Source organism: Netta rufina (genome assembly GCF_964035555.1).
Source record: "Netta rufina genome assembly, chromosome: 1".
Lineage (NCBI taxonomy): Eukaryota > Metazoa > Chordata > Aves > Anseriformes > Anatidae > Netta > Netta rufina.
The window spans coordinates 43,299,058-43,326,070 of record NC_140123.1 but is presented as its reverse complement, the minus strand read 5'-3'; the positions used below and the strand labels follow the sequence as shown (position 1 = coordinate 43,326,070).

Sequence of the window (27,013 nt, the reverse complement as noted above, 5' to 3'; positions counted from 1 at the left end):
CAGGGGTTATTTGTCATAGTCCTTGTATTGCTACTACATCTATGAATAGTCTGGGGCCAAATCTTTGCATAAAAAAAACATAACTTCAGCAAGTTATTGGCTGCAAGTTATTCTTCAGGCTGTCATTTCTCACAACAAGTTGGTTTGCGTGCAAGCATTGAATACTTCTGTGTTGGATAGAAATAAATCTTAAAATATTGTTTGAATATTTTCACCTAGAAATGTAAATGCTGCTGAGCACTGTTTTTCAACAATGACTTTCACTAAGCCTTGCTAGTTTTTTGCACCTCTCTAGCAGCAAATCTGTTTGGGAGGTACTTGCAGATAGTTCCTGATGTATTCAATTTCATGCTAAATAGCTAGTCCATACTAACAAAACAAATTCATTAAAAATTCCCAGTGTATGTTTAGTACATTATTTTCTTATTACTTTACAGCACAAGTATTAAGGACTCAAATTTATTAACTCAAATATTCTCATTTAACTCATAGTACAATTCAATGCATAGTATTTAGATAAACTAAATGGAAAGATTCTGATTTAAAGGGGGATTAGGGAAAATAAAGAACTAATGGAAATTAAAAAGAAGAATTACTCCAAAAACCTGAGAGAAAAATTTATGAGTACTGTTAGGTGAATATGTAAAATTTTGATTATTTGGGATTTTATAAAGTTTTTTTTTTTTTTTTTTTTTTTTTTAATGTGAAGAATGATTATGAATTGGGGGGAATAAGGTACTTTATATAGTATTTCACCTCTCCCTTACCATTATTTAGAGATCTCCCATTTCTTCAGAAGTTATTCTCAAATCTAAAGTGGATTAATACAAAGAATACAAATACATTGTCAGTATTCTTTATATGCTTGAAGCAAGTAATATCACAGGTAATATTACACTGCTGTTGTTGAACACGTTTGTTATGCTCTTAGTTCTCTTGAAGTATTGTGTCATAGCAATAGTCATAAATTAGTTTCTTTCAACAGATTCTTCATTTGATAGAGGATTCTAGTAACACTGCTCAAGTATAAATAACACATCTATGCTCAACATCTAGTTTTCTGAATGTGTTAATGATTTAGGGACTGAGGGGATAGGTGTTTTTTTTCTTTTATGAAGCATTGTGGCAGAGCTCTTAAGAGTTTGAAATACCGTGAATTTGGCATCATGTTCAAGAAATGCATTATTTTTACATTTAACTTATTAGATAGTACAGAAGCTGATGAGTTTATAGGGGTATAGGAGGTGGTAATCACTAGTTCTCTTTAGGTGCCGTGGGAGATACGCTTAGGTAAATCTGTACGTTTTGGGATGGGAGAGCTAAATACCAAGTAACCTTAATGCTTATTCTGTCTTCAGAAATACATTATTTAAAAATAAGTCATTTCACACTAACTGTATTTGTGTTCACTGTTAAACATGTTTAAAAATTAATGTTGTTTGTATAGGGATCTCTCTTCATTTTTAAGCACATTCTCTTGCTCCTAGTTTGAGCTGTTACAAAAGGTTTGAGCCTCTGGTACTTTTTTATTGTTGCAGTAGTTGTGGAATACCTGCACACGGAGTGCAGCAGTGCCTTAATGTTCAGGAAAAAGTTAATAGAGTGTTTTACAGCCTTGGAGCTTGAATTTTTGCTTGTCTATTTATGAATGGTTGGTTTGAATTTGGTCTCCCCAGCTCACAGTAATGCTGTTTTATTTGGGGTCTTTTTCTGTAGGGTCTGCACATCAAGCAACACTCTGCAGGCAAAGGTCACCTGCACCTCATCACGTGTGCTGAATTTATTTTGCCTCTCCAGAATCACAAAGAGAATAGAAAATTCTATTTTAGGCATTAAGAGTTGGAAATACCCACTTTGAAATCAAACATCCAAGTATTACGCTGAAGTAATGATCCATTAAGTGAATCACGAGTACCTTAAAGTGGGGATCATTCAGTCTCTCCTGTTGAATTTGTTCCAATTTGTTTAATCGAGTTTTCATTGAACCCCTTTTTATTTTAACCAACCCCGGACTCAGCCCTCTGTCTCTCACGGTTCCGACTGGTGCTTTTTAGAAAAGTTTCAGTGGGAGTTGTAATAGAGTCAGACTCACCCTAACTTGGGAGTGCAGTCTCTTGGGGATGGATCTCTTTTTTGTTTCTAACACAAATTTCACCTTGACCTTGGCCAGTCATTTCCTGAAAACTGTTTCTAAACCATTTTTTAATTTAAGCTTCTAGTAAAAAGCAGAAAGATCCAGCTGTCTCGCATTTTGCTGTGTTCTTCGGCATGACGTCCTGTGTTTGTCTAATGTATCCAGACTGAGCAGTTTTGTTGGCATGGGAAAGCCTGGAGCAGCAGCCTCCATCAAAAGGGCACAAATGCCTGTGTACTTGGTGCTTTCGTATTCAGAAACATTTTAAATATTTTGCTTAGTTTTAGTTTTCAGTAGCCCGTGTGTTGTTTGCCCTTCTGATTTTGTATAGCTGCCTGTCACCACTGTCCTGGTATAGCCTCATGGGCAGATTGATAATCAAGGTAGCTGCATCTTTGAGTGAGCACAGGTGAGTCTCAGATATGTCTTCCAAGGGGTTGCAGAGTATTTCAAATACAAGTTGTTTAGTTTTTTTTTTTTTTTTTTTTTTTTTTTTTTTTTTTTTTTTTTTTTTTTTCCCCCCAGGTTGCCACATTTCTCCCTTTTTTAGAGTGTTTTGCTTGCTTTGGTTGAAATGGAGCTTTTCAGGCGGAAGCATGAGTATTGTGAATGTAATTTCTCATTACATTCAACGGGAAGGGGTTTTCAAAAACATCTCTTCCCGTAATTTTAAAGAGAGTTTACTCCTAGATTAGTAATACAAAACAAAAAAGACCCTGAGTAAAGGATTGGGCACCTTTTGAAGTGCCCAAGCTGCTACCTACTCAAGCTAGCTGTGTGCTAGCCTTTCATACTCTGCAAGTGTCTAGTTGGGGCACAACAGGGCAAAAACACATATAGGAGGACAGGCTTCGTGACAACAGCTGCAGAACTGCAAGGTCAGAGAGATGAATTTTCTACCCTTATCTACAGGAGAGATTAGGAAAATATTCCATTTTTAATTATAAAAAAGCAAGCAGCATACTAAAAATGAGCACACTGTTTCATACATCTAGTCTACCTGCATGCCTGCTTTGTGGCTTTAGCATTGCAAACACATCTTTGTGCTATGCAGAAGCAAAATTACCTCTGCTAAAGTGGGTTTTGATATTTCAAACCTAACATGAGTTTTATTTAACGTGAAGTGTTAAAATCTGTGACCTGCAGAATATTCCTGGTAATTTGGGTTTCACCCTCCAAGCATGACAGGCGGAGCTGCAAGCTGTTTTAGCTGGGCACGGTTCTGCACTGCCAGCCCAGCAGACCGTGTACCTGCACCGCTCAGCCTCCTCCCTTTGGTGCAGCCGTGGCGACGATGTGGCTAAGATAGTAGCGAGCTTTTTAGAAATGAAAAGTATGCATGATGTTCTCATCGCACCCTCCTTTAGCTCTGACAAAACAAAAATGTCCTGCCTCAAATCGCTGCTGCCAGAGCAGAATGAGGTGTGGCAGCACGATGACAACTAAGCAGTATTTTTTGTGTGATGTTTGAAGAGTTAAACGGTTAGCAATTTATTTTTTCACTTCCTGTCCTCAAAGCCAGCTTATTTTATAAAATGCTAAATTTAGTCTGTTCGGTTTCCGTCATCAAGGACAGCTTTTTTGGTACGCTTTCTTACAAATTGTCTGACCTTGAGGAAATGCTGCCAGAAAGGAAGAGCAGTTTAAAAGCGGACAGCTGATTGTTGGGGGGGTTGTAAACTCTGCCGTGCAGAGCGATAAAAGTCCACAAAAGCATGAAGACTCCCTGAAGTTTAGTACCCTCTGAAGTTCATGAGTGTAAGCTGCCAGGATGAGTTGCTAAAAACGAAAAAGATTTTTGGGTTTTCACTGATTTTAACCTCTGCTGTGTGGGAAGGATGAGCTCTTCATGGCTTTCTTATGGATGGGAGACAATGCTGACATTGCAAGAAGATTGCCAGGAGTGGAGAGAGGCTGCTGCAAAATTAAGCCTACCAGAAGTTAAAAGGAGGTAGTGTTCAGGAGATTGGGAAGAAGGTGAAGTATAACTGTGCAGGAAAGGATGTCCATCCGGCAGATAATTCAACATCAGCCATAACTGTACCTTGCTTCTCTCGAGGTGTTGTGGCTGGTTGTGCAGCAGGCTGGTTGTTTTTTCCATGAGAGATGGGGAAACGGGCAGTAAGGAATGCTTTTTTACACAGCCAACAAATGCTTTGTGAATAGGGAGATGACGTGTTACGTGCCTGGCAGCATTCATTAGCAGCAAGCTAATGAAATGGAGTACTGCAGAGGGTACTGGTGCACAGCTTTAAAGGGCAGGCACAAAAAGCACGAGCCAAGAATGGTGACTAGAAGAGGCTACGGCATTGTTTGGCAGCCTTTTTCTAGTAGGGAGCCATCCTGATCTGCCTTGGGGTTCTGTTTCAGTCCAGGTTTCAGGTGATGGTTAACAGTCCCGTTCTGCAGGCACGAGGACGTGGTGGCTCTGTTGCAGGGAGAATCATCTCCCAGTTCACCTCCGAGCCCCAGCTGCAGCAAGGTCTGAAGCTGTTCCCCTCCCTCACACCAGAGGGAAGGAGCAGTGAGACAAGAGAAGCCACATGGAGCCACATGTCCCCGTGTCGTACCGCTGTGGGCTGGGCTGGTGTCCAGGGCAGCCCACGGGGTTACAGGGACCTCAGGCTGAACCCTTTCTGACCCACCAAATGCCCTGGAGGCTGCCAAACCTTCAGCAACAGAGTTCAGACCCCTAAAACCAGAACAAAGTTTGGAAAAAAAACAACACAGGCATTTCTGGGAGATGACAGGGGAAAATAGGTTTCTGACCCCCACATCAGCATCAGCCAAGCCCACAGCACCAGAAGAAGCCCAGATCAGTAGATAAGAGTAGAAAGGCAGGAGTACAGAGGGGACAAACTATAACACTCTTGTTTTTAATCCAGTTGACTTTATGAGCTGAAAAAATGGCTGAGGGTATACCTCTGAATATGCTAGCAATAGTGTTGTGAGCCTCTGAATTAGAAAAGATGTGGTTCCATTAAATAAAACCAACAGCCGCACTCACTGTCTAAGGAAATGAGCAGTTAAATCTCAGTTAATAATGTTTTTAGAAGATGTTAAGAAGTAAAGTGCTGAGTATTCAGCTATCCCTTTTGGCTTAGTTTCCACTTCTAGTCATATAGCTCCTAATGCTGGAATAGTCATCGTCATTGGAAAAAGTCTTGTTTTGTTATGCCATGCATGTCCAGTAAATAAAGATAATTTAATATTCAGAGTTTTGATTCAGATACAATTTAAATAGAGCTTTGGCAGCTTAGGTTAAAATCCTGAGATCTTGGCGAAACACCTGCAATATGTGTGGGTCACTGCTGAGGAGCAAGTTGTTGGAGTAGACACCTCTGTTGACCACCACCAGTACAAAACAAAACTAATTTGTTTACAATTTTTGTCTTAAGCATAAGGATGTACAAGCAGTTGATGGCATCCTGGAGGCTTTTGTAATGTTGACTGAAGTCAGAGAGAGCCTGAATTTATGAAAGCAAAGACATTCTTAATCCAAGTGTTTTGGCAGGGAAAGGAGGACATCGGAGTGCAAACCAGTTTTCATCTTCCTTAGAGAAATTCATGGAGGGATTGTAAGTTTTTCAAGTTTAGCCTCACTACTGAAGGCTGGAATAGTAAAAGTACCTGTACTACCATATTACGTGGTGACTGCAGTCATGTACAAAGGACCGATCGAGAAACTGATTGGAAAGAGTGTACATACTGAAGGGCAAATGCAATATAGGGATTGTGTGAAGCAAAATTAAGTATATACAAGAGTAAATATATAAGGGCTGTTAAAAGAGAACATGATTTGCACAGTAAGTAGACTGTTGCTTCAGTATACTTTTTTTTTCTTTTTTTTTTTCTTCTTGTCCCAAAAGACTAGGTGTAATTACTTCAGTAAAACAAAGACCTGTTCTTAGAACAAGTGCAGAAAATTCACTTAGAACTTGTTCTTAGAACAAGTGAAGACCTGTTCTTAGAACAAGCGAAGAAAAATCTACCCCTGGATGCTGCTGTAGCCTATCTTTGCCCAGCCCCATGCACAAGGAAATGTGCATGAGAGACACATGGGGATCCTGTGTCTCTCTTGTACATGGACTGATCCCATCTACCCTGTTTCTCTCAAGCTGGTAAGATAAAAGATGATGCTTTCAGTCATATGAAGCTTTTGGTGTACAGGGTGTCCCTTTCCACCTTGCCTTTGCTCTACCCCCAGTCTCTCTGTCAAGCAGAACCAATCTGTTTGCCTATTGCATATATAAAACTTCTGTCAACTCTTGTCAGGATTTGTAAAACAATCTACTTGTGCTATGGACGTGTATAGTTTTGTTTTTATCATTGCATTAATGCAGAGTCTCATTGCTGGTGATAACCAGGATAAGGTGTTTAAGGGCAAGTTGTAAGCAGTCATCACTGAGCAATTACAGACCTTTTTGCCTTGTTGAAGAAGAGATTTTTGTAACCTGGTCACTCATACTTGTTACAGGCTTTGAAAAGTGATCTGTTCTTTACTCTGTGTTCTTAACACTATCTTTATAAGGGGATTTTTGCTTTTGTTACTTGTGTTACAGGAGAACAGCAGGGTCTAGCAACCAGATGAATTGGGGTCCCTTTGTTTTAAGGTGATTTGTATATGAATAGAGCAAGAGACTCACTGTTCCAGAAATGTTCTTGCTTTCAAATGGGGGGAAATGTCAGGTCCAATAACATATCTAAATCAGACGAATATATGGGATCTACTAAACATCTCATCTTTCAGCATGCTGGGGATAATATCCACTTAGGCTGTTGTTCTTACAATTTTTAATGTTAGTGTTTCTATTTTCCTTTTGCAATAGAACTCCATTCTGTGATGAGATTTGGCTCTGACTCAAAACCAAGAGGATTCTCAATGAAAATATTTAACATAGTTAATTATAAAAATCCCAAAGCAAATTCATAGCTTGCTTGATTGTAAGCCTACTTAGCGTAGACTAACTAAAATGTTTGTGGCTTTAAATGTTTCTGACAATATGTTGATTTTTTTTTTTTTATAAATACTATTATCTTGAGAATGAGAGAATGCATTTGGAGCTGTTTAGGTACCACAAAAAGATAATTTATTAGATCTGTGTATGGAAGAATTGTTTTGGGTCAAGGTTTGAAGTAGCTTGGCAAATGTTTTTTGTCTAGGTTGGGTTCTATACTACAGTAGGTAGTGAAGTGTGTGTGCCTGTGGCACTGAGCCCACAGAGCGTCAGTGCTGCAGTGCAGTGCCATGGAAATATTTAGCTGAGGAGCTGAGAGCTGTGCTTTGTCTTACTACCAGGTTATCGATGGGCACGTCCTTCCTTGCTCTTCCTATTGAAAATTGCTTGAAAAACATTTTTTAGGAGTAGTTATTAATGATGTACTGTCAAAAAGGAAAGATATATCAAATGGGCTTCTCCAGGGATCTATCTTTGCCTTACTATTATTATTCAAAAATTCTATTAACCACTTTGACGATAGAAATAAGGAATAAAACTATAAAAATAGCAGATGACACCAGTCTAGAATAAATTTGCTTTGAAAGAGTTGGCCTTAAGCACCATGCTATTTTTCAAATTCAGGAAACTTGTACTTAATTAGTAAATAAAACAAATAAAAAACATAAAATGTAGCATTGATGAAGGATATCTAACATGCTAATTCAGAATAAGGAATTGTTGCAGCCATTGTTACCTTTAAGAGGGTAAGCATACAAGCGTAGGGCTGTCTGCTGACCTGCAAGTTCACTATCTGTAACAGTAGAGAATGCAGAAAGTCAAACACTGAACTGAAGTGCTTGATGCATTTAGTGTAAGGCGCAACCTTCTGAAAAGAGGTGTAGACAAAATTAAAAATTGCTGCAGAGAGCAAACAAGTCCTAAGGCTTGTTCTTTTAAAGGTCACTTATGACAGAAAGATGAAGCAATGTCTGCTTAGACTAGAAAAAGGTAGACAAGCAGGAGGACATTACAATAATCAAACATTTGGAAAGTTGCTTAAAAAACATTGGTGACCATGTCCATTGGGGATGACACAATGGCGTAGAGGTGTACTTAAGGAGGAAATATTCTGTCAATATAAATAGTGGCTACTTGTGGAGGTTTAAAAATTTTTGCAGCCAAACAGTTTGAGAATACTTCAAAGAAGCAGGGTGATTTCGAACAGTTAATCCTGACACCTTCTAAGAAATGGGAATATAAATTTTTCTTTATAATCTGTTCAAACTAAACAAGTGTGTGCTTTGTATCATGATTTGTCCTTTAAATTACAAGCTGACGCAAGAAAGAGGAACAAATCCTGTGGTTTTCAGGACCAACTTGTCTGATAAGCGTGTGTTAGCAATTGTGTGTTCACATCACCTTTAGCCACATATGTAACTAAAAATATGTCCTTTGTCTTTCCGCAACAGTCTCCAAACGTCCACAACTACCCAGATATGGAAGCTGTACCCTTGTTACTTAACAACATGAAGGCAGATCCCCCGGAGGATTCATTATCTACAGACCATTTCCAAACACAGACTGAACCAGTGGACTTATCAATAAACAAAGCCAGATCGTCCCCTACAGCAGCCTCATCTTCACCAGTTTCCATGACAGCATCAGCCTCCTCCCCTTCTTCTACTTCTACTTCTTCTTCTTCTTCTAGTCGACCAGCTTCATCGCCCACGGTAATAACGTCAGTATCCTCAGCAGCATCTGTCCCATCAGTATTAACTCCAGGTCCTCTTGTGGCCTCTGCATCTGGTGTTGGAGGCCAGCAGTTTTTGCACATTATCCATCCAGTTCCACCTTCAAGCCCCATGAACTTGCAGTCCAACAAAATGAGTCACGTGCACCGTATACCCGTGGTGGTACAGTCGGTACCTGTTGTCTATACAGCTGTGAGATCACCTGGGAATATGAACAACACTATAGTAGTACCACTGTTGGAGGACGGGAGAAGCCATGTCAAAGGTAAGGTGGAACTGGTTCTGTGCGTCTGTGGCATCTCTAAAACTATTCTTCTAGGAGGAAAACATAACAACCTTATAAAGCTGTTAGTTTACAAACTTGCTATGTCATATGCTGGAAGGACATAAAACTTTTGTTACCGGGGACGAACCTCTAAAAGCCATATCATAGGTGCTCTTTAAAATAAATACAAAAAAAAAGGGTTGAGGTCAGCAGTGGTGATAAGTGCTCAGGCAACTCATGTCAAGTATTGAAATCAATCCTCCCTCATAGATGGACATGGAAAACTCACCAGATGATACAGTTCTTAAAAAAAAAAAAAAAAAAAAAAAAAGGACAGAGAGAGATTTGAGAGATTTGGCAGGGAAAAGACAGTCAGAGAGGTTGTTTCCATGCAAGAGAAAGCACTTGTTGTGCTCTAGGAACACGAGAAGGAAAGGCTTTTGGAACAAAGAATGGTAGCAGCTGCAGAGAAGTAGGTTTTATTAGGCTCAAGGAGTGGCAGTGCAATATTTTGAATTAGGTTGCCTCTTCCAGATTAAACAGCAAAAGGGAAGGAAACCACACAGAGTGTATATGTTGGGAATGATTTTTGCAGACACAGGACATAAGAGGCTCATGGAGGTGTGAAGGGAGGAGGAAAGCACATGCCAGGACAGATACACTCCTTGGAGAGAAGTCCAAAGAACACAAAAAGGGGAGCTGGAGAGCAAGAAAAAATGAGAAAGCAACAGTTACCAAGGCAGCAAAAATTGTTAGAGATGGTGACATGGTGGGTGGAGGAAGAAAAGAGAAAACAGATGTGCTCGGATGCTTTGGAAAGCGTAACTCTGTAGAGAAGGCATTAGAGATAGGGATGGGAACATGATGTAGGGAATGAGGGAGACTCATTTCAAGGTTCATTGTTTATGGGTGAATAAAATATGATCAATTCTCCCCTGAAATGAGGTATTGCATGAGGTGGAATGGGAGGGTACTGACAGATAACCTTATGTTAGGGCTTATGACGCTATGGGGCATTTAGTAATACATCTCATAACATCTCTTGAGTACCTAATTGCATAACGAAAAAATCTCTACAACTGCAAGACCTTTCTTCTTCAACTCTCCTGTCTATTTTTGATGCACTGACGACTGTGTATTACTGTATGGTGATGGATCATTCCACAGTGATGGATCATTCTGTTGTTTAGTAGTATCTCGTTGTCCATCAGTCTTTGGTTCTCCTCCCATTCCCTCAGTTCCCAAGTATGGGATATGTCCTTTTGACAGGCATAGACCATAGGAAACAAGCACACAGCAGATCTGTGTTTTTTTAAGCCTCAAAATTGCAGCTTAAGAAATCTTAGTACACTTCATACTATGATGTAGTTTTAGGACCTTGTGGCATTTTGTCAAAAAGTGATAAATGAAAGCAGAATGTTTCACTGTATTGTTTAAAAAAAAAAAAAAAGTTAAATTTTAGTCTGTATTTTGGTTTTGGAGCTTTAAGCAGCACCTGACCTTGAGCTCATCCGGAATTTCTCCCATTTGTTTTTTTTCCAAAGGTGCTAGTTGGCTCTGGTAATAGTCTCCTCCATGTGAAGCACCTCCTGATCTTGTAAAACTGGAAATTCACTACCCTGGCTTCGTCAACCAAATTCCAGAATTTAATGTACTGTAGGGATTTCAGCCCACAAGCTCTAGGCCTCCTGAGCTGCCCTGACAATCTCTCCTTTGTATGATTATTGGCAGAGATCATTAACCAGCCCTGCAGCACCTATTAATGTATAGCTAAAGAAAAAGAAGGGATTAAGCTTTCTTTTATTTTTATTTTTTTCTCATCAGTTTTACTCATTTTGCTATCACTAATTCTTTTTATATAAATGTTCAGGTTAATTTGAAAAAATACAATAGAAGAATAATGGGCAGCAATCTACTCTAGGTAGTCATCTTTTGTCATCTTTTGCTGAAGTGTGATTTTCTTTCTTCTTTTTTAATGTAAAACAGTATAAATGTAACAGTGATGTTGCATAGGTTAACTGAGGAAACAAATTTCATGTATGCACAGACTAACTTCCATTCAGTAGTCAGCTTTTGTGCTGGAAACAAGAAATAAATATACACAGATGCTAACACATCATCTTGGATGAATTGAATTGGTAGCTAATCCTCTACCATCCAATGGGGAAATGCAGATTTAGAAACATGTGAAGTCACTGCTGTCAACTTTCACATGAACATTGATCATTTTCAGAACCAAAAAAATGCACACACTGAAACAAAGTCAATCCACGGATAGAGAACATTTGTCTCATAATCCCTGTATTGTTGCTGCTTTGGGTCTAAATCAGAGACAATGGTGATGATACAGACTTGTGATTGGGAAGAGCTTGAATTTGTATTTTACATTACCCTATATCTAAGCCCTTTTCACCTGAATGAGATTTCCTGAGCAGATAGCATTTTTCAATGCTAAAATTACGTGATTTACACAATTACATGAGACCAAATTTAAGATCTCTCCTATTTTTCTAGTCACGGGTACTTAGGAAAAAATGCAAGAAATGGGATATATAGATAAGTATTTTTCATTGTTATTCCCTTCCGGATCCCAGTTTTACTTTTCTTGTGGTGAATTTTGCTTTTCCTCCCAGGTTTGACTAGAACCTTTTCATTTTTAGTTTTATTGCAAAAACTTCCCAAGCTACCACCTTCTTTTAATCCAGCCTCCAGATGTTTTGCTCGGATGTCTTTCTGCTTCCCCTAATCCTTCACAGGAACCATAAAGTCCATCTTCCTCTCCAACAAAACTGTCCTTCCAACAGCTGCTTTCTAGGGAGTTGAAGCAAAAACATCTTTCTTCATGTTTTGTTTGAATTCTCTCTTCCGTTCAGCACAAGAAATCTGTCTCCTCCTCTATCTTCCTCTCCTTTCGCCTCCATGTTTTTTTTTTTTTTTAACTTTACTGGCCTTTCCAGACTATCCTTTAAGCATTAGTTTCGGCAGCTCTGCTTCATCTCTCCCTCCTTATCTGTTAATATTTCTATCCCATACTGTCATCTTTTCTATTGCTTTTCTATTGCTATGCTTCCTTAAATCGTTCATCCTGGTGCTCTCAGTCACAGTCTAGTCCTTCAGGAGAATCACAGATCTACTTTTCTCCCTCCAAATGTGCTTATCATTTCTGCTCTCTGTCCTGCCTCCTCTCTCATGTTTTTCAGTCACAAGGTTTCACCTTAAATCAAACCTTTTCTGCAGCATTGAAAACCGGATGAGTTTGCAGAGAGTTAGCTCCCGTGTACATGAGCTGCTAGCAGCATACAGTCACAGAATGGTTTGGGTTGGAAGGGACCTTAAAGCTCATCTAGTTCCAACCTCCTGCCATGGGCACTCCCCGTGTCCCACCTCACACCAGGCCAGGTTGCTCAAAGCCCTATCCGACTAGGCCTTGAGCACCTCCAGGTATGGGGCATTCACAGCGTCTCTGAGAAACCTGTTCCAGTGTCTCACCTCTCTTAGAGTGAGGGATTTCATCCTTATATTTCTTGTATGTCTGCTTTCTTTTAGTTTAAAACCATTATCCCTTGTCTAAATTCCCTCGTAAAGAATCCATCCCCATCTTTCCTTTAGGCTCCCTTTAAATAAGACTTCACTTAGGTCTCCCCAAAGTCTTTTCTTCTCCTGGCTGAACAACCCCAGCTCTCCCAGCCTCTCTTCATAGGAGAGATGCTCCAGACCTCTGGGCATCCTCTGGACCTGCTCTAATGTCTTTCTTCATGTCTTTCTTGTGCTGGGGACCCTAGAGCTGAAAACAGTGCTCCATGTGGGATCTCACGAGAGCACAGCAGAGAGGGAAGATCACCTCCCTTGTCTTGCTGGCCATGCTGCTTTTGATGCAGCTCAGGATAGGGTTGGCTTTCTGGGCTGCAAGGACACATTGACAGCTCATGTTGAATTTTTCATCCACCAACACCCCCAAGTTCTGCACAGGGCTGCTCTCAGTCCATTCGTCACCCATCCTGTACAGTTGGGATTGTCCCTGCACATGGGTTGGACTTTGTATTTGTCCTTGTTGAACTTCATCGGTTCCATTTGGGCCCACTTTTGAAGCCTGTCGAGGTCCCTCTGTATGGCATCTCCTCCCTATGAAGTGTTAACTGCACTACTCAGCTTGATGTCATCTGAAAACTTGAGGATGCACTCAGTCCCACTGTCATAGATTCATAGAATCATTAAGGTTGGAAGAGAACTCCAGAATGTCTGGTCCAGACATCACCCTACTACCAATGCCACCCACTAAACAATGTCCCTAAGCACCAGGTCCAATCTTTACTTGAACACCCCCATGGACAGTGACATGTCCATGTCACCAATGAAGATACTGAACAGTCAGGGTCCTCTGAGGGACACCATTCTTCTCTGGTCTCCACCTGGACATTGAGGCTTTGAGCACTACCCTTTGGATGTGGACATCTAGCCAATTGCTTATCCACTGAACAGTCCATCCCTCAAATCTACGTCTCTCCAATTTACAGAAAAGAATGCCGTTTGGGAATATATAAAAGGTTTTGTTAAAGTCCGGGTAGATGATGGCAGTTGCTCTTCCCTTGTCCGCAGTCACTTCCCTGTCTTCCATACACCTTACTATGGTTTCTAGGAGGATCTGCTCCATAACTTGACCAGGCACAGATGTGAGCATCCCATCAGGTCCTGCGTCACACACTGCATTCCCTATGTATCATGCTACAAAAGCACCCTTCAGTCAGATTGGGTCTTGTTGCAGGATGAAAACCTCTCATTTCACCTATTTTAAGCCAAAATCAGGATTGGAGCATTTTAGGAACTTATTAAAATGTCATAATTAGAAGGTAATCAGAAGACTATACATTTGGGATCAGTGTTGGTAATACAACACTGGACATTTGCAAAGTCTTACTAAATACCTATACATTTTTGACAGCTTTCTGTAATCCCAAAACCCTCTAATCTCAGATGTGCACACACACATTTAGTTACATGCACACTCCCCTACTGTCTGCAGGGAAAAGATTGCTTCCTTCAGTGGTCACCATTGTTCTCTGGTCATCCAAAACCTTGAAGAGTGTTTGAAGATTTTTTTGTGCACAATGACCACCAGGCATTATTATATATTTAAGTATTCCAGCACATTAAAATACATGAAAAACTCTTTCCTCACCTCTTTCCCCCTGTTCAGCAATAGCGTGTGTTGCTCAAAGGTGCAATTAGAGGCACAGAAGGTAGCAACACCTATGGATAAGGTTGCCCAAGAGTTTCCATTAAAACCCTGTCTTCAGTTGCTTGAAGTTTGTCTATATGTTAACCATTTAGGCTAACATTTTACATGCTGTATTTCTGCCTCAGGCTGTTCCTTTTTTTTTTTTTTTTTTTTTCTTTTTCTATTATTACTTTGAGAACAAAGTTTCAAGAAAAACTATTCCGCTCTTTCTGAAACCGAGAGTACAGAAAAAATGTAGCATTTTCCATGTGAAAAAATTTATACCGGCTTTTTTTGGTGCAAAACTCTAGAACCTCTGTGGCATTGTGCCATGAGCCTCGGGTTTAGTTTGGATGGTTGTCTGTTTTTTGGTATTCATAAGCACTTGTAGAAAGCCAGCCAAGTATGGAGCTCTGAAAAAAAAATCAAAATCCCCTTAAGGGGTAAAAAACACAAGAAAGGCAAGGAGAAGGTTTGCTGGGATTTTGAAAGAAAAGATATCCAGGCAGAATTTGTACTGTGGAAGGGAACAAGGAGAGGCTCTGATAGAGAGGAGCAAAACGGCCCGGCATGGTAACAGCACATTCCCCTACAGACTCTGGTCCAATTAGCCTGAGTCTTTCTACTGCTTTCCTCTCAGATGATATCCACAAATACTACTGGCAAATCATATCCCTCTAGCGGCAGATTTTGTCAAAGATAATATCCCTAAAAACAGGTCTCCATACTTCATAGAGTTGCTCCATTCATTGAAGGATGTTCCAGAAGCTCCCCCTGGTGATGGTGCACCAAAGACCTCCACAACTTTGGCACTTCTGTTTTCTTCAGGTTCAGGTGTTTTTTCACTCTTTAAAGTTTTTAAAGTTTTCAGAAGATGCAGCAAGTTGCAAAATACAGCACTCAAAACATTACAAACTTAAATTTGACACCTGAACTTCACCTTCTCATGTATGTAAGCCCCCATAAAGACACTGGCACAGACTATTTGTATGTTGCTACATCTGTGTATAGACCTAGGAGAAATATCAGGATTTCCTCTTTTCACAGCTTACACATGCCATATTCCTAAATGTTGATAGACTCATAAGTAGTAAACACAGTACCTGTTGCTACAGATTTTGCTGTGATTTAAAACAGGTAATACTACTAGATTATGTTATTCACCACCCATTTTTTTAAAGTACAGTCTACTGTATTTATATACACATACACGCTATATTTCCACCAACTGTAAAGTTTATCCCACAAATGTTAATGCAATTTGTAGTACAAAGTTACAAATCTAAGAACCATTCCGTATGTTTAAAGGTCAGATTGTATGGTCTGCTTGTATAATTCATGCTATGGAAGAGACGCTTAATTAAAACCAGTAATGTTGCCTTTTTCATTTCATGGGAAGCGATTATCCTTTCTGCATTTCAGTAGATTTTGGATCTGAGTTGCACCAGGGTGGAGAGTTTCTGGATTAGCTGTAATTTTTTGTTGTTGGACACACATCTTTCGAGGCGGTACATACTCCAACCTGTCTGCCTCCACCTTCCTACCCCTCAAAATGTTTGCTATGTGAATCTCAATCCCTCTGTTACCGCAGTGTCTGGAAGAAATATTAGTGGTTCTTGGAAAGGAGAAGCAGGTTGGCAATGGCTAGCCAGGGAGAGAAGCAGGCTTGTGTTCGGGGAGGAACCCCTGTCACTGGAGATAGCGCATATATTTAAGAACTGAAGTAAACAGTAATTCTTACCAGAATGGAGAGCTAAAATACAGGTTGCAAGATATACTTTGCTGCTTAGAACTGAGAAGGAGGTTGTTTCAGACAAAGTAGCTTGTGTTGGCAGTCTTCTACTTAAATCTCTAGAAAAGTCAGACCTTGCGACTCACTAGTGACACGTGTAGATTTTTTCACCACAGAAGCACGCACTCTTCAAATATTTATCAGCAATGGATTTAGCATCATATATGTTTCTTGTTAGCAGCCGGTTTGGAAGGGAAATGAGGTAGATATGTATTCCAGCTTTGTTTGTGAAGCCAAGCATAAGAAGGATTAGGAAGGCCATTTCGACATGTCCTGAGTCCCTACACCTATTGGAAGCTGTTAATTCCTTGTCTTCAGCGCCAAGAATGCCTCTGGTCCTTCAGTTCCATACTCTTGTCAGCCCTGAGCTTTGATCTAGTTGCTTTTAACCCACAAATTTGGATCCAGCTGAAACACATGCATAAAACTTCTCATTTACTTTATCCCTGCCTTGGGTTTTACTGTGGGTTGGACCAACCTACTGGAAACTTTCTGGTGTCTTATATATCTGTAGACTGTTGAAATGTGTTAGTTGCAATCTGCTACTATTTTTGTAGTGGCTTTGTGGTATTTTATTTAGTATTAAATATAATCTGTCATTGTTTTCCCTGTTTACTTTTGGTGATACAGTATTTGTGTATTTTATGCTGAGTATGGTTTAAATCTCAGTAGGCTCAGTAGTTTGGTTTTTGCATACATGAGATCCCACAACATTCCAGTAGCTGGGAAGGAACAAAATCCTTTGTCTAAAAAAAAAATAAAAAATGGTGTTGTATGTTTCTGTACACAACCCAGCGACAGAGGTTCTTACATATGTGCATATATTCCATCCATGCAATCGCTCTCACCTTTACATTTCTACACACAGCTACTCTTCTGCAGGTTTCGTGCGAATTATGTGATTGGTGAAATGATTTTAGATATTGCCTTTGATGGGATCCTAGCAATTAATATTCTCTGGTAGATTAGTTACACTGTGTTCGGTGCCAATTCCCATTCCTTGTGAACCATAGCTATGCTGGGTGCAGTTAACTGCTGTAGCCATATAGTCCCATAAAATCTCAATAAAATCCAAATACTGTGGTGTATGGGTAATCTTGCCATAAATTGTAATAAAAATTACCCCTGTAGACTCGATATTCTGACCATTAAGTTCATGGATACTGCTGCTTTGTACATAAAGTTTTATGAAATAAATCGACCAATTCTGCTGCCCCTACCAGACACTGAGCTGTTTTGATGGAAAATCTGATAGGTGCGCCCAGAGCATTTTTCAACGCACACAGTGCTTATAATGAACTTTAAATAGGAAGAAAAATACCCTATGTGTGCTTTGTATAGTACGTACCAGCTTACGAGGAGAAAATCGTGGATGCCATCATTGCCACGAGTGCATTTGTTGGGTCTCTAGAGCCAGGATTTGGTTTCCTGAGACACCTGTCTGAAACACGCTAGGTAAACCTGAGCATAGCACTTAATCTCCGAGGACTTTGTTTCAAATACCTTGCGTACATCTATGTCTGAAAGTGTTGTTTCCATCATTTAAAACACATTGCAGCCTCTGTGATGATCTCCTTCGGCGTTTTCCTGCTGGAGAACTTGGCATTGGGTTCCTGTTCTCTGGAAACCTGCCAAGAAGGAGGATTTTCAGAAAAGGTTGGGGCTTGCTGGCTGCAGAGTTACACAGGCAGTTATTTCAGGTACTGAACTGTGCCACACGCCAAATACAGAGAGCAAAGTTATGTTTGAGACACTGCGGTATTCATAACTGTTGGCAGATCGCTGATTTTAATGATGATTACTGTGTTCCCCTGTGAATTCCTCCTCTTCCAAATGAGCCAGTTTGGCCAGGGATCATTTTGTTCAGCATTGCTGCTAGGGACCAAGATGTCACCAAGATGCATTAGTGGTGGAAGGGGACAGAGGGTGGGAGTGAGTGAGTGGGAGCAGCGTTGTTGCCATTGTCCCTTCTTCAGGCACTTCTGAGATGCCCCAGAAACTTTTCCTCCTTTCTCAGGAAAATAAGGCACAACCGAGTCACCTGCCGAAGGCTCCTCTCTTCTCCCCAGCAAGGGGTGGAGGTGTAATTTTCTTAATTGTATTTTCCAGTGCCATCCTTCTGGGAGTTTGGCAGCAAATGGCACCTTGCTGCCTCCCTCTGTACACACGCATGTGTGTAACAGTCGCACAGATGAGGTTCTTGAAAATGTAAATTTGGGGGCATGGGGTAATATTTGGTTTTTCATTCTTAATGGAGGTTAGTGCAGAGCGACTGCCACTTAAAACTAGATAGGATCTTCTTTTAGCTGCTGTATGTCATCATGCACTGGAAGCAACAGGAGAGGAAAAGTTGCAAAGTTTCTAAGAAAATAACAAGCGTGGATCTTTAAGGCTTATTTGAGGTACCTCAGAAGTGCTCATTTCTGCAGAATTTTATTCCTGCAGACCTAGTGGTGGGATGTCAAGGCCACTGGGAAACCACATCATGAGCAATCACTTCGGCCAGCATGCTGAATACTAGGTGTTTTTCAGAGGAAGCACAGTGTGGAGTTTAACGTGTGAAAACAGAGCAAACCAGCTCTGAATTTGGAAATCCGTTCACAAAGCAGAAATAGATTTTTAATTATTTTAACAGTGCAACTAAGTGTGATTCAGTTTTTATTATGCTGTGGTGTATCAGCAGGACTACATGTATGTTCGCAAAGCTATTAGCAGATAAGTTAACTTAATTCAGAAAACCGAGGTATTAAAATAAAATGAGCCAGCCGCTTCAGTATTTCAGGATGCTGAATTTTTCTCTATTTTCACACCAGCAAGCATCATCTTGTAATGAGTCATTTCAGCATTAGCTCATACTACGTGGCTTAGCTATAAAGAGAGGCAAAACTCCTGATGGTTACTTAGTTTTCTTCTGCTCTTAAATATTTCATTCATTTTTAACCCAAGGGGCCCCGATTTGCTTTTAAATCAAAAGCAGTGTGTAGATGTGAAATTGCTTCTAGTGGATCTCAGTGAGCCTACCGATGGGATGAATTTTCATCCCTATCACTCGCAGGAAATTTGATTTGAGGAAATCAGATCAGGTTGTGGTAACTGAAAACTGCCTGCAGTTGCAGAGGTATGTTAGTGCACAGCCTGTTTCACCCAAAAAAGAAGACATATTCAGACCACCTACTACAGGCATCCAACCCCAGTTTTTTCAACAGTGCATGGCCTAAGCAACCAGGCCACAGCACTTGAGCTGCGTATCTCTAAATTGCTGGGAAGAAGTTGAGTGATTAGGATGGTGTTAGGGTGGAGCAAACCTCTTTTTGCCATCTCTCGAGGGAGCTCAGCTCTGTTCATTGTCCCAAAATGCTGAGCTTGCTGATGGGAAACAAAACACACCTAAGCATGCCTGGAGTGATTCCCAAATCAAAGTTTCACATGAAGCATGCCTGCCCTGGTGCAAACAGAAGCACACATTTAGAGAGTGGAGGAGGAGAAAAATACTCCAATTGTGTGGCCTTGTGGTTATGTTATTGCCCTGGGAAAGTTAAGGCTGCATCCTGGCCCCTAGATCCAAGGGGTTCGTCCATCCTCGAGCTGGCAGACTGGATCATTCCTGGAGATTTTGTGCCAGAAAGCACAAAATAAGTCAACACTCCTTAAAAACTCATTGTGCAAGTTTAAATCTGTTCCAGCTTTTTTAGAAGGGGTAATATTGTCCCGAAAACACAGGATCAGGTATTGTCTGGCCCCCACAGCCAACATAAACTTTATATCCAAAAAATTGTGTTTAATTCGACAGAAATAGAAGCAATCTTATATCTGATCCAGATCTGACTTTCCTATGGGCAACTGGCGGTTCAGATACAGTATTAATGGTAGACCAAGTTCTGGAGTATTTACAGGCTGGTATGCATCTTTCTTCAGAGCCATCTGCACATTGCACCTTAAAACAAATTCAGGATGAGTTCACTTGTACCACCAAAAAGGAAACTCCTTTTTGGCACAAGTGGTCATTGAGAAGTGATTGCATATATGTACATGTGTCAAGAGCAATTCTCTGCACTTTCTTTGGCAGAAAGGATCAGAAAATGATGTGGCCACTTGCAGCCTTCTGTACTTGCAGACAGCCTTAAATAACTCTCCTGGCTCGCCGGTCTTTCCAGCGTGTAGTGCTAACAGCTTGCTTCTGTAACTCCTGTGCTCTTTCAATGACACCTTTGTCTCATGAAAGCTGTCTCTAACTTGATTCTTTTCACTTGCCTCACCTTAGCCTCATTCACACTTCACAAAACCACTGGATAGCTCTGTTGGACAAATGTTGCCTTTCAAGAGGAGTAGCAAGAGCAAGAAAACCTGTTCATTTGTAGAGCCTGAACTTTATTAAATGTGTCTGCCTGTGATAGGGAGGACTTGATTCAGTGTCATGGTGAGGTTTCTTCTGGACCTGTGGTCTTAAATTCAAGGAAAAGCTTGGTCCTCAGAGCAATGTAGGGCACAAAGCAAGGTTAAAATGCACTGGCATGTTTTGTGGGCTCTCCTCCACCTTGCTTGCCAATTGTATTCCATTACTCACTTGTCCTCCATCTTTTTCATCTCATTTGCTAAATTATCTCTTGCCTCCATCTCTTCCTTATTCCCAGTCTGATGCTCATTAGGCCAATAATTACTCTTAATTCAGCATTTATGAACTGCTGCTGGTATTTATAAACCTTGGTGCCAGCAGTCCGATGGTTGTTCTTAGATGTCCAAGAGAAAGGCAAAGCTGTTGACATTAGTAGGAGTCATGAACTCTGAATGTATAAAAATCCTGTACTGCAGTTAGCATGCTGTAGTGAGTGGTGAGGAGGAGATATCTGTTAGGCTTTCAGCCAGTTGGTTATTCACATGGCTCATTTGAGGAAGGAGAATAGTTTTAAAGGCTGCCTTTCCCTGCAGCAGCTGCAGCCATGCTGGGGAGAAGACAAGGGCAGCTTACGCCAGGTGTCAGAGGCACTCCTGGCTACTCACCTCTGCTCACCAGCATCTTGTCCATCCCAGTCTGCAAGCTGGGGAAGGAGCAAGATAGGTCACATCTTGCTTTGTGGTACATTGGTCTGGTATGGGAGAGTCCTTGGGGCGAGGAGCACCTCTAGGTCCAGCCTGCTCCACATCACTTGCTCTCCCCCAGTGCTTGCAAAGCACTGACATAAAGGGAGAGTGAAAAGTGAGAGGGTTGTAGGAAGACCAAGACAGAGCAAAAGAGGTTATGAATGAAAAGCAGGACAAAAAAGGGCTTCTATCTCTATGGCTGACATTTAAAAATAAGGGAATAATCCCTGCATCGTTCTCTAATTTAATTATCATCTTTAAATCGTTTCACTGTGAAAATATAACAAAAAATGGCCTTGAATTCCCTGCCTTTGAATTTGCTCAAAGATCCATTTCCATTCCTAGCATTTCACTCTCACCATGCCCATGTGTCGCAACACCTCATGATGTGCTCAGACATTGGCTTCTGGTGAAGCAAGTAGCATCCACGGGGCAGAATTGTCCAATTTTCCTTAGCTGCAAATGCACAATCCCACTGGCTACTTCATGGCTGTATTAGGAGTATACAGAGTGGATGTACCTCATTGGGCACAAACAAAAAGAAGGTGCTGTTTTAGTATAGTTGAGTTTTCATCTTAACACATTCCTCAGGTAACGTGGAAACAACACCAGATAGGATAGGAGTCTCAATAATGTCTTAATAGTCTTCCAACAATCTCTAATAATAATGAAACAGTGTGTCTGATAAGGAACAAAAGTACATAAAATACTCTTCATATACATTTATACAAGCTTTCTGGGTAGGTGTATTCGTAGCTAAGTGGTCAATATTGGTGTATAAGAACTATATTATGGGCTAAATTACTTTAAAACTTTTATGATTTTAAGTTAAGCCTAGGTTTAAACATCAAGAAAGTTTCTGAGCTAGCCGTTTAAGACTTTTGCCATAGTACCAGTTGGGTTAAGCCACAGTAAATGCAAAGTATTACATACATATTTTTATTACAATTTTAAATGCACTAACAAATGTCAGCTTTCACATATGTCACTTTTAGAAATACTTAATTGTTGTATAGATATAAACACGTAACTTCTTGCAATGAGATTCACTTAAAGAAAGACAAAAAAGGTAACAAGATAAGTAATAATCATCTTAAATTGTATATAGCAAGGTAGCCTTATTGGGGTATAAGTATCCTCAGAAGTAGCACCTTCTTTACAAATAGTTTTGAGAGGCTAAATCAGCTGGCTAGAGGGTTTAGTTGCTCTTAAAACAAGTACTAGAGTACCACTGATGCTCAGAAACACATTGAATACCATCATGAGTAAGTTGTGACTTTAAGAAACATAGAATGGTGCTTATTCTACCTAAAATAATTGAATGTTATGAACAATTTCTAAGTTCCTATATGTTTGTCTCATTGCAGCTCATCTTTCATTGTTAACAATCTCTGTTTTGATAAGGAAAAGGTGTTTGCTTTAGCGTATGTGAAGACAAAACAAGCAATCAGAATGCAGCCAGTATTACTGAGGCACCTAAACTGTCTTAATAGAAAGCTAATAGAAGTAATACTGTGCATCTGTAACTGCACTGTGCTTCAGGAAGGGGTTGTTGCATTAGCTTACTGAACATATTTTAATAGTAATTTCTTCTTTAACATAAATAAAAATGTGGCTGAAGGGTAGTTATAATCACTCACTGTTCTTTCACTTAGAAGTAGTTCATAGCCAAGGTATAAATTAAAATTTAAGACCAACTTTCCCTACAGCCATCACTCATTTAGAGAGTGCTTTCTTTTCAAGAGCCCAGCTATCCATCAGTGCTACTTTTATGGCTGCATAGCTCTTGGAGTATCCATTTCCCTCCCATTCTTCAGCGTTGCTCAGTCCCTGTTCATCAGTGAACATGGCAACTTGAGAAGTACAGCAAAATGGGAAATTTAACTGTGGCTTTCAGAGTTCCTTTCTAGCTATAGACCTAGACCTGGGTGACTTAAATGAAGCCAAAGTATACTTTTTTTTTTCTTTCTTTCTTTTTTTTTTTTTCTTTTTCTTCCTGGTGCTTTAGGTGGACAGAGCTAGAGTTTACAAATACTGTGCATTTTCACTTTGAAGAAAACAGATTTCTCTAGCTGTATGCCTATAACTATATTTATGTTCCTACCCTCTCCCCATGTTTTGGTAAGGCTGTTAAGAACCTTTCTGTTGAAGAAGCCCGTAGCATCTGCCTGCAAGAGGTATTCAGTGATTCTGTATCCTCTTAAAGCAAGAAAAAGAAGCATGCGTTTGAATGAAGGGGACTGCAAAACCTTACTTCTTCAGGGTATTGTAGGCTTTAGTTTGGTGGAAGTTGACTGAGGCCTGGTTAGAGAGGGACTATTTGTCAGGGGGTGTAGTGATAGGGCAAGGAGTAATGGTTTCAAACTTTAAAAAAAAAAAAAAAAAAAAAAAAAAAAGGTAGGTTTAGGTTAGATACTAGGTAGAAATTCTTTACTCAGAGGGTGTTGAGGCACTGGAACAGGTTGCTAAGAGAAGCTGTTGATGCCCCATGCCTAGAGGTGTTCAAGCCCAGGTTGGATGGGCCTTTGAGCAACCTGGTCTGGTCGGAAGTGTCCCTGCCTTGGAGCTAGAGGATCTTTAAGGCCCCTTCCAGCCCAAGCCATTCTGTGATTCTGTGATCTCTGAAGGGAACCTGTTGTGCGGGGCTCTGCTTAGGCAGAGCTGACAGGGAATAAAAGCTTTCCCAAAACACATGTAGCAAAGCCCAGAAAGTGTCCTCTCTCTGACACTGTGTTGTAGGAGAATACAAGCTAACAAACTGGAACAGTAAGCTCTTTAAATAAATAATCTTGGGTTCCCCTATTTCACCTGGCCAAACAAAATAAACACATTTGTAAACAAATCTCTTGCCTGCCCTCCCTGCTTCCCCCTTGCAGAGTCAGGCATCTCTCCAGTTTTGCTCTCTACTCCAGATGCTTTCGGTGTCTCTCAGAGGTTACTAATCCCACATGGTATTTCATGGGTGAGGAGGAGTGTCTCTCTTTACATCACCTTTCAACTTTGTCTCTGAATCTGTCCCCTGGTACATGCAACTCCCCAGTTCCTTTTGGGAACATCCCAGGTCACGGTTGTGCCCCAAGGTCCCTGTCACTTCACCTCTTGGTTTCCTCTCCCTGCCCATACTCAGTTGCTCCCCTGAGAAGGGTTATCCTTGCTTCCCTGTGGAGGGCAGCAGATAAGATTAAAGGGTAGGCATGTAGCCCACATTTCTGCTCTCCTTTCCTTCACTGTCTCTTTTCTTCACAAAACGTACCTCAGAAGGGCTGACCGTGGCTGTCTGCCAGAGCCCACCCAACTGCTCTCTCACTTCCCCTCTTCAGCAGGGCACAGGGAGATAGAAGATGGAAGAGGTCATGGGTTGAGATAAAGACAGGGAGATCCCTTACCAATTACTGTCATGGGCAAATCAGTCTTGACTTGGGGAAAATTAATTTAACTTACTGCCAATTAAAAACAATCGGGATGGTTGGGACACACACCCACCTTTTCCCAGGCTTGGCTTCACTCCTTCATTCCCAACCCCTCTACCTCCTTGCCCAGTATGAACAGCAGAGGGGAATGGGGCTTGCGGTCAGTTTATTGCAGTTCATCTGTGCTGCTCCTTCCTCCTCGCATTTTTCTGCTGCTCCAAAGTGAGTCCTCCACAGGCTGCAGTCCATCAGGATAAGCCTGCTCCTGTGTGGGCTCACCATGGCTTGCACTTCTTGTCATAAGAGCCTGCTCCTGAAAAGGTTGCAGGTCCTTTGGGACATACCCACCTCCTGCAGCATGGGTTCCTCCATAGGCTGCAGTATGGGTGTCTGCTCCACGGTGGCTCTCTCCACAGGCTGCAGGGAAACATCTTCTCTGCTGTGTCGTCCTCCACAGTCTGCAGGGGAACCTCCACTCTGGCACCTGGAGCACCTCCTCCCTCTCCTTCTTTTCTGATCTTGATGTTCACAAGACTGTTTCTCGCTCTTTTCCTCGCTGCCTGTGCAGTGTTTTGCCCTTTCTTATGTACGTTTTCCCCAAGGCGCCGCCACCTTGGCTGCTGTGGTGGGGCCATTGGAGCCAGCTGGAATCGGCTGTCTGACATGGGGCAGCCCCAGCCTCTCCTCACAGAGGAGCCCTCAGCTGTCAGCACCTTGCCGTGGACACCCAGGGCATTACTAAACAGTAAACTGTAGATGGACAAAATAATCCTGCAATGTTGATGTTTGGATTTTCTTAAGACCTGAGAGCATGTGATTTTTCCAACAAATCTGACTTAAAGGAAGAAGATACATTAGCCAGCATCAATCACCTGTAAGTTAGGCATCTGTGCAAAATTGTTTGTAGAGTCTTTGACACATGTAATGTGGAGACAAGTCATCTTCAGTGGTTCGCACAGGTGTTGAATTGATTCAGAAACCAGGACAACTGGCCTATTTTAGCTGCCTAGCTTTTGATTGACTGGAGTGACATGGATCTCCACCTGGTGTCTCAAGATGGACAGTCAAAATCAAACAATTGCTCTTGAAATTTGGCTGTAAAATTTGCTCTCAGGTGTGCTGTGTTGTACAAGGTAGAGGTACCACTTTATCTTCACTTTCAGAAGTCAACCAGAATAAATTAACTTGAGGGTGAACTGAATTTTTGACAAACACTGTGTATATAGTTTTATTTGCATTCAGTAGTTCAAGTCTGCAGAGCGCATTCCTGTAGTCTGTGTGCATTTGGGCATTTGCATACAGGCAGAAACGTTTGTGTATATCTGTAGTACTGCTAGAGGACTTTGCAAATTCATCGTCTGATTTGTGAAGCTCAGAGTAAACCATGCCATCCAGCCTAAGCAGATAGATGTGTTGTACACCCTAATGTTGCTCTGGGACAAGATTAATTTCAGCGCACTCATATTAATCCATTATATGTCTCTTTCCAGCACAAATGGACCCCCGAGGCCTATCTCCCAGACAAATTAAAAGTGACAGTGATGATGACGACCTGCCAAATGTGACCTTAGATAGCGTTAATGAAACTGGATCTACAGCGCTCTCCATAGCCAGAGCAGTACAAGAGTAAGTATCATATTCTCAGAGTGAGATGAGTATCACCAAGGTGTTCCCTGGCTGATGGAGACACCATCCATCGGCAGCTCCGTGGAGGTGTCCTCCCCTCTGCAAGCCGGTGTACCTGCCAGCATCCTTTCTGTTCAGCTGCATTCCCTTTAGGAAGAGATTGCTGCTTCTGTCTGCTTTCTCTGCTTCTCTTTTCACTTCTTTCTCTCCTCTCTAATTCTTAGCTAAAGTTTCAGATTAAAGTTATTTCTCCTTTATTTACTTGCAAAGCTTGTAGTGTTTTTTATATTCACTCCAGGTTAGACTTCCTCTGAAAAAAACACCTCACTTTCTTCTTGACTGAAAGCAGCATCAGGAAGCTTCATCGAGTTGCCATCAAATAGAAATCACCTACATGTCTCATGCAGAATAGAGTAATTGAAAGGAAATTAGTGAGGGGCTTTGAACATTTTTTCCATTACTGTTATTTTTCTGCGTGCTTTTACTTACTGGAGGGACAAAACCCAAGTTCTTAATTTAATTCCTTTATTGCTTACTTAAAAAAAAAAAAAAAAAAAAAAAAAAAAAGGAAAAGTTTATCACTAACATTAGTAATTCTGTAGATGCATAAGCTTGCTCAGTCACTGTAGCAGCTGGAAGGGAACCAACTGTGAGGTAAATAAGTATTAATATCCCCATTTCATAGGTGAGGAAAATGAGGTTATGTGTAAAGGTCACCCTGTAAGTCTGAAGCAGAGCTGGAAATAGAACTAGAGCCTCCAGGCACTAAAGCCTGTGCTACCCCTACAAAACATATTACTC

At 40.9% G+C, this 27,013-nt stretch overlaps 1 protein-coding gene across 7 annotated transcripts in view; it reads left to right on the top strand.

Moving 5' to 3' along the window:
- The window catches only part of KLF12 (KLF transcription factor 12), a 244,415-nt gene that overhangs the window by 146,621 nt on the left and 70,781 nt on the right, over positions 1 to 27,013 (top strand). For all 7 annotated transcript variants that reach the window (XM_084306475.1, XM_084306478.1, XM_084306477.1 and 4 more), the window contains 2 exons: positions 8,544 to 9,090; positions 26,077 to 26,212. In XM_084306475.1, the coding sequence (XP_084162601.1) occupies positions 8,544 to 9,090; positions 26,077 to 26,212 (683 nt within the window). The remainder of the gene's footprint in view (positions 1 to 8,543; positions 9,091 to 26,076; positions 26,213 to 27,013) is intronic.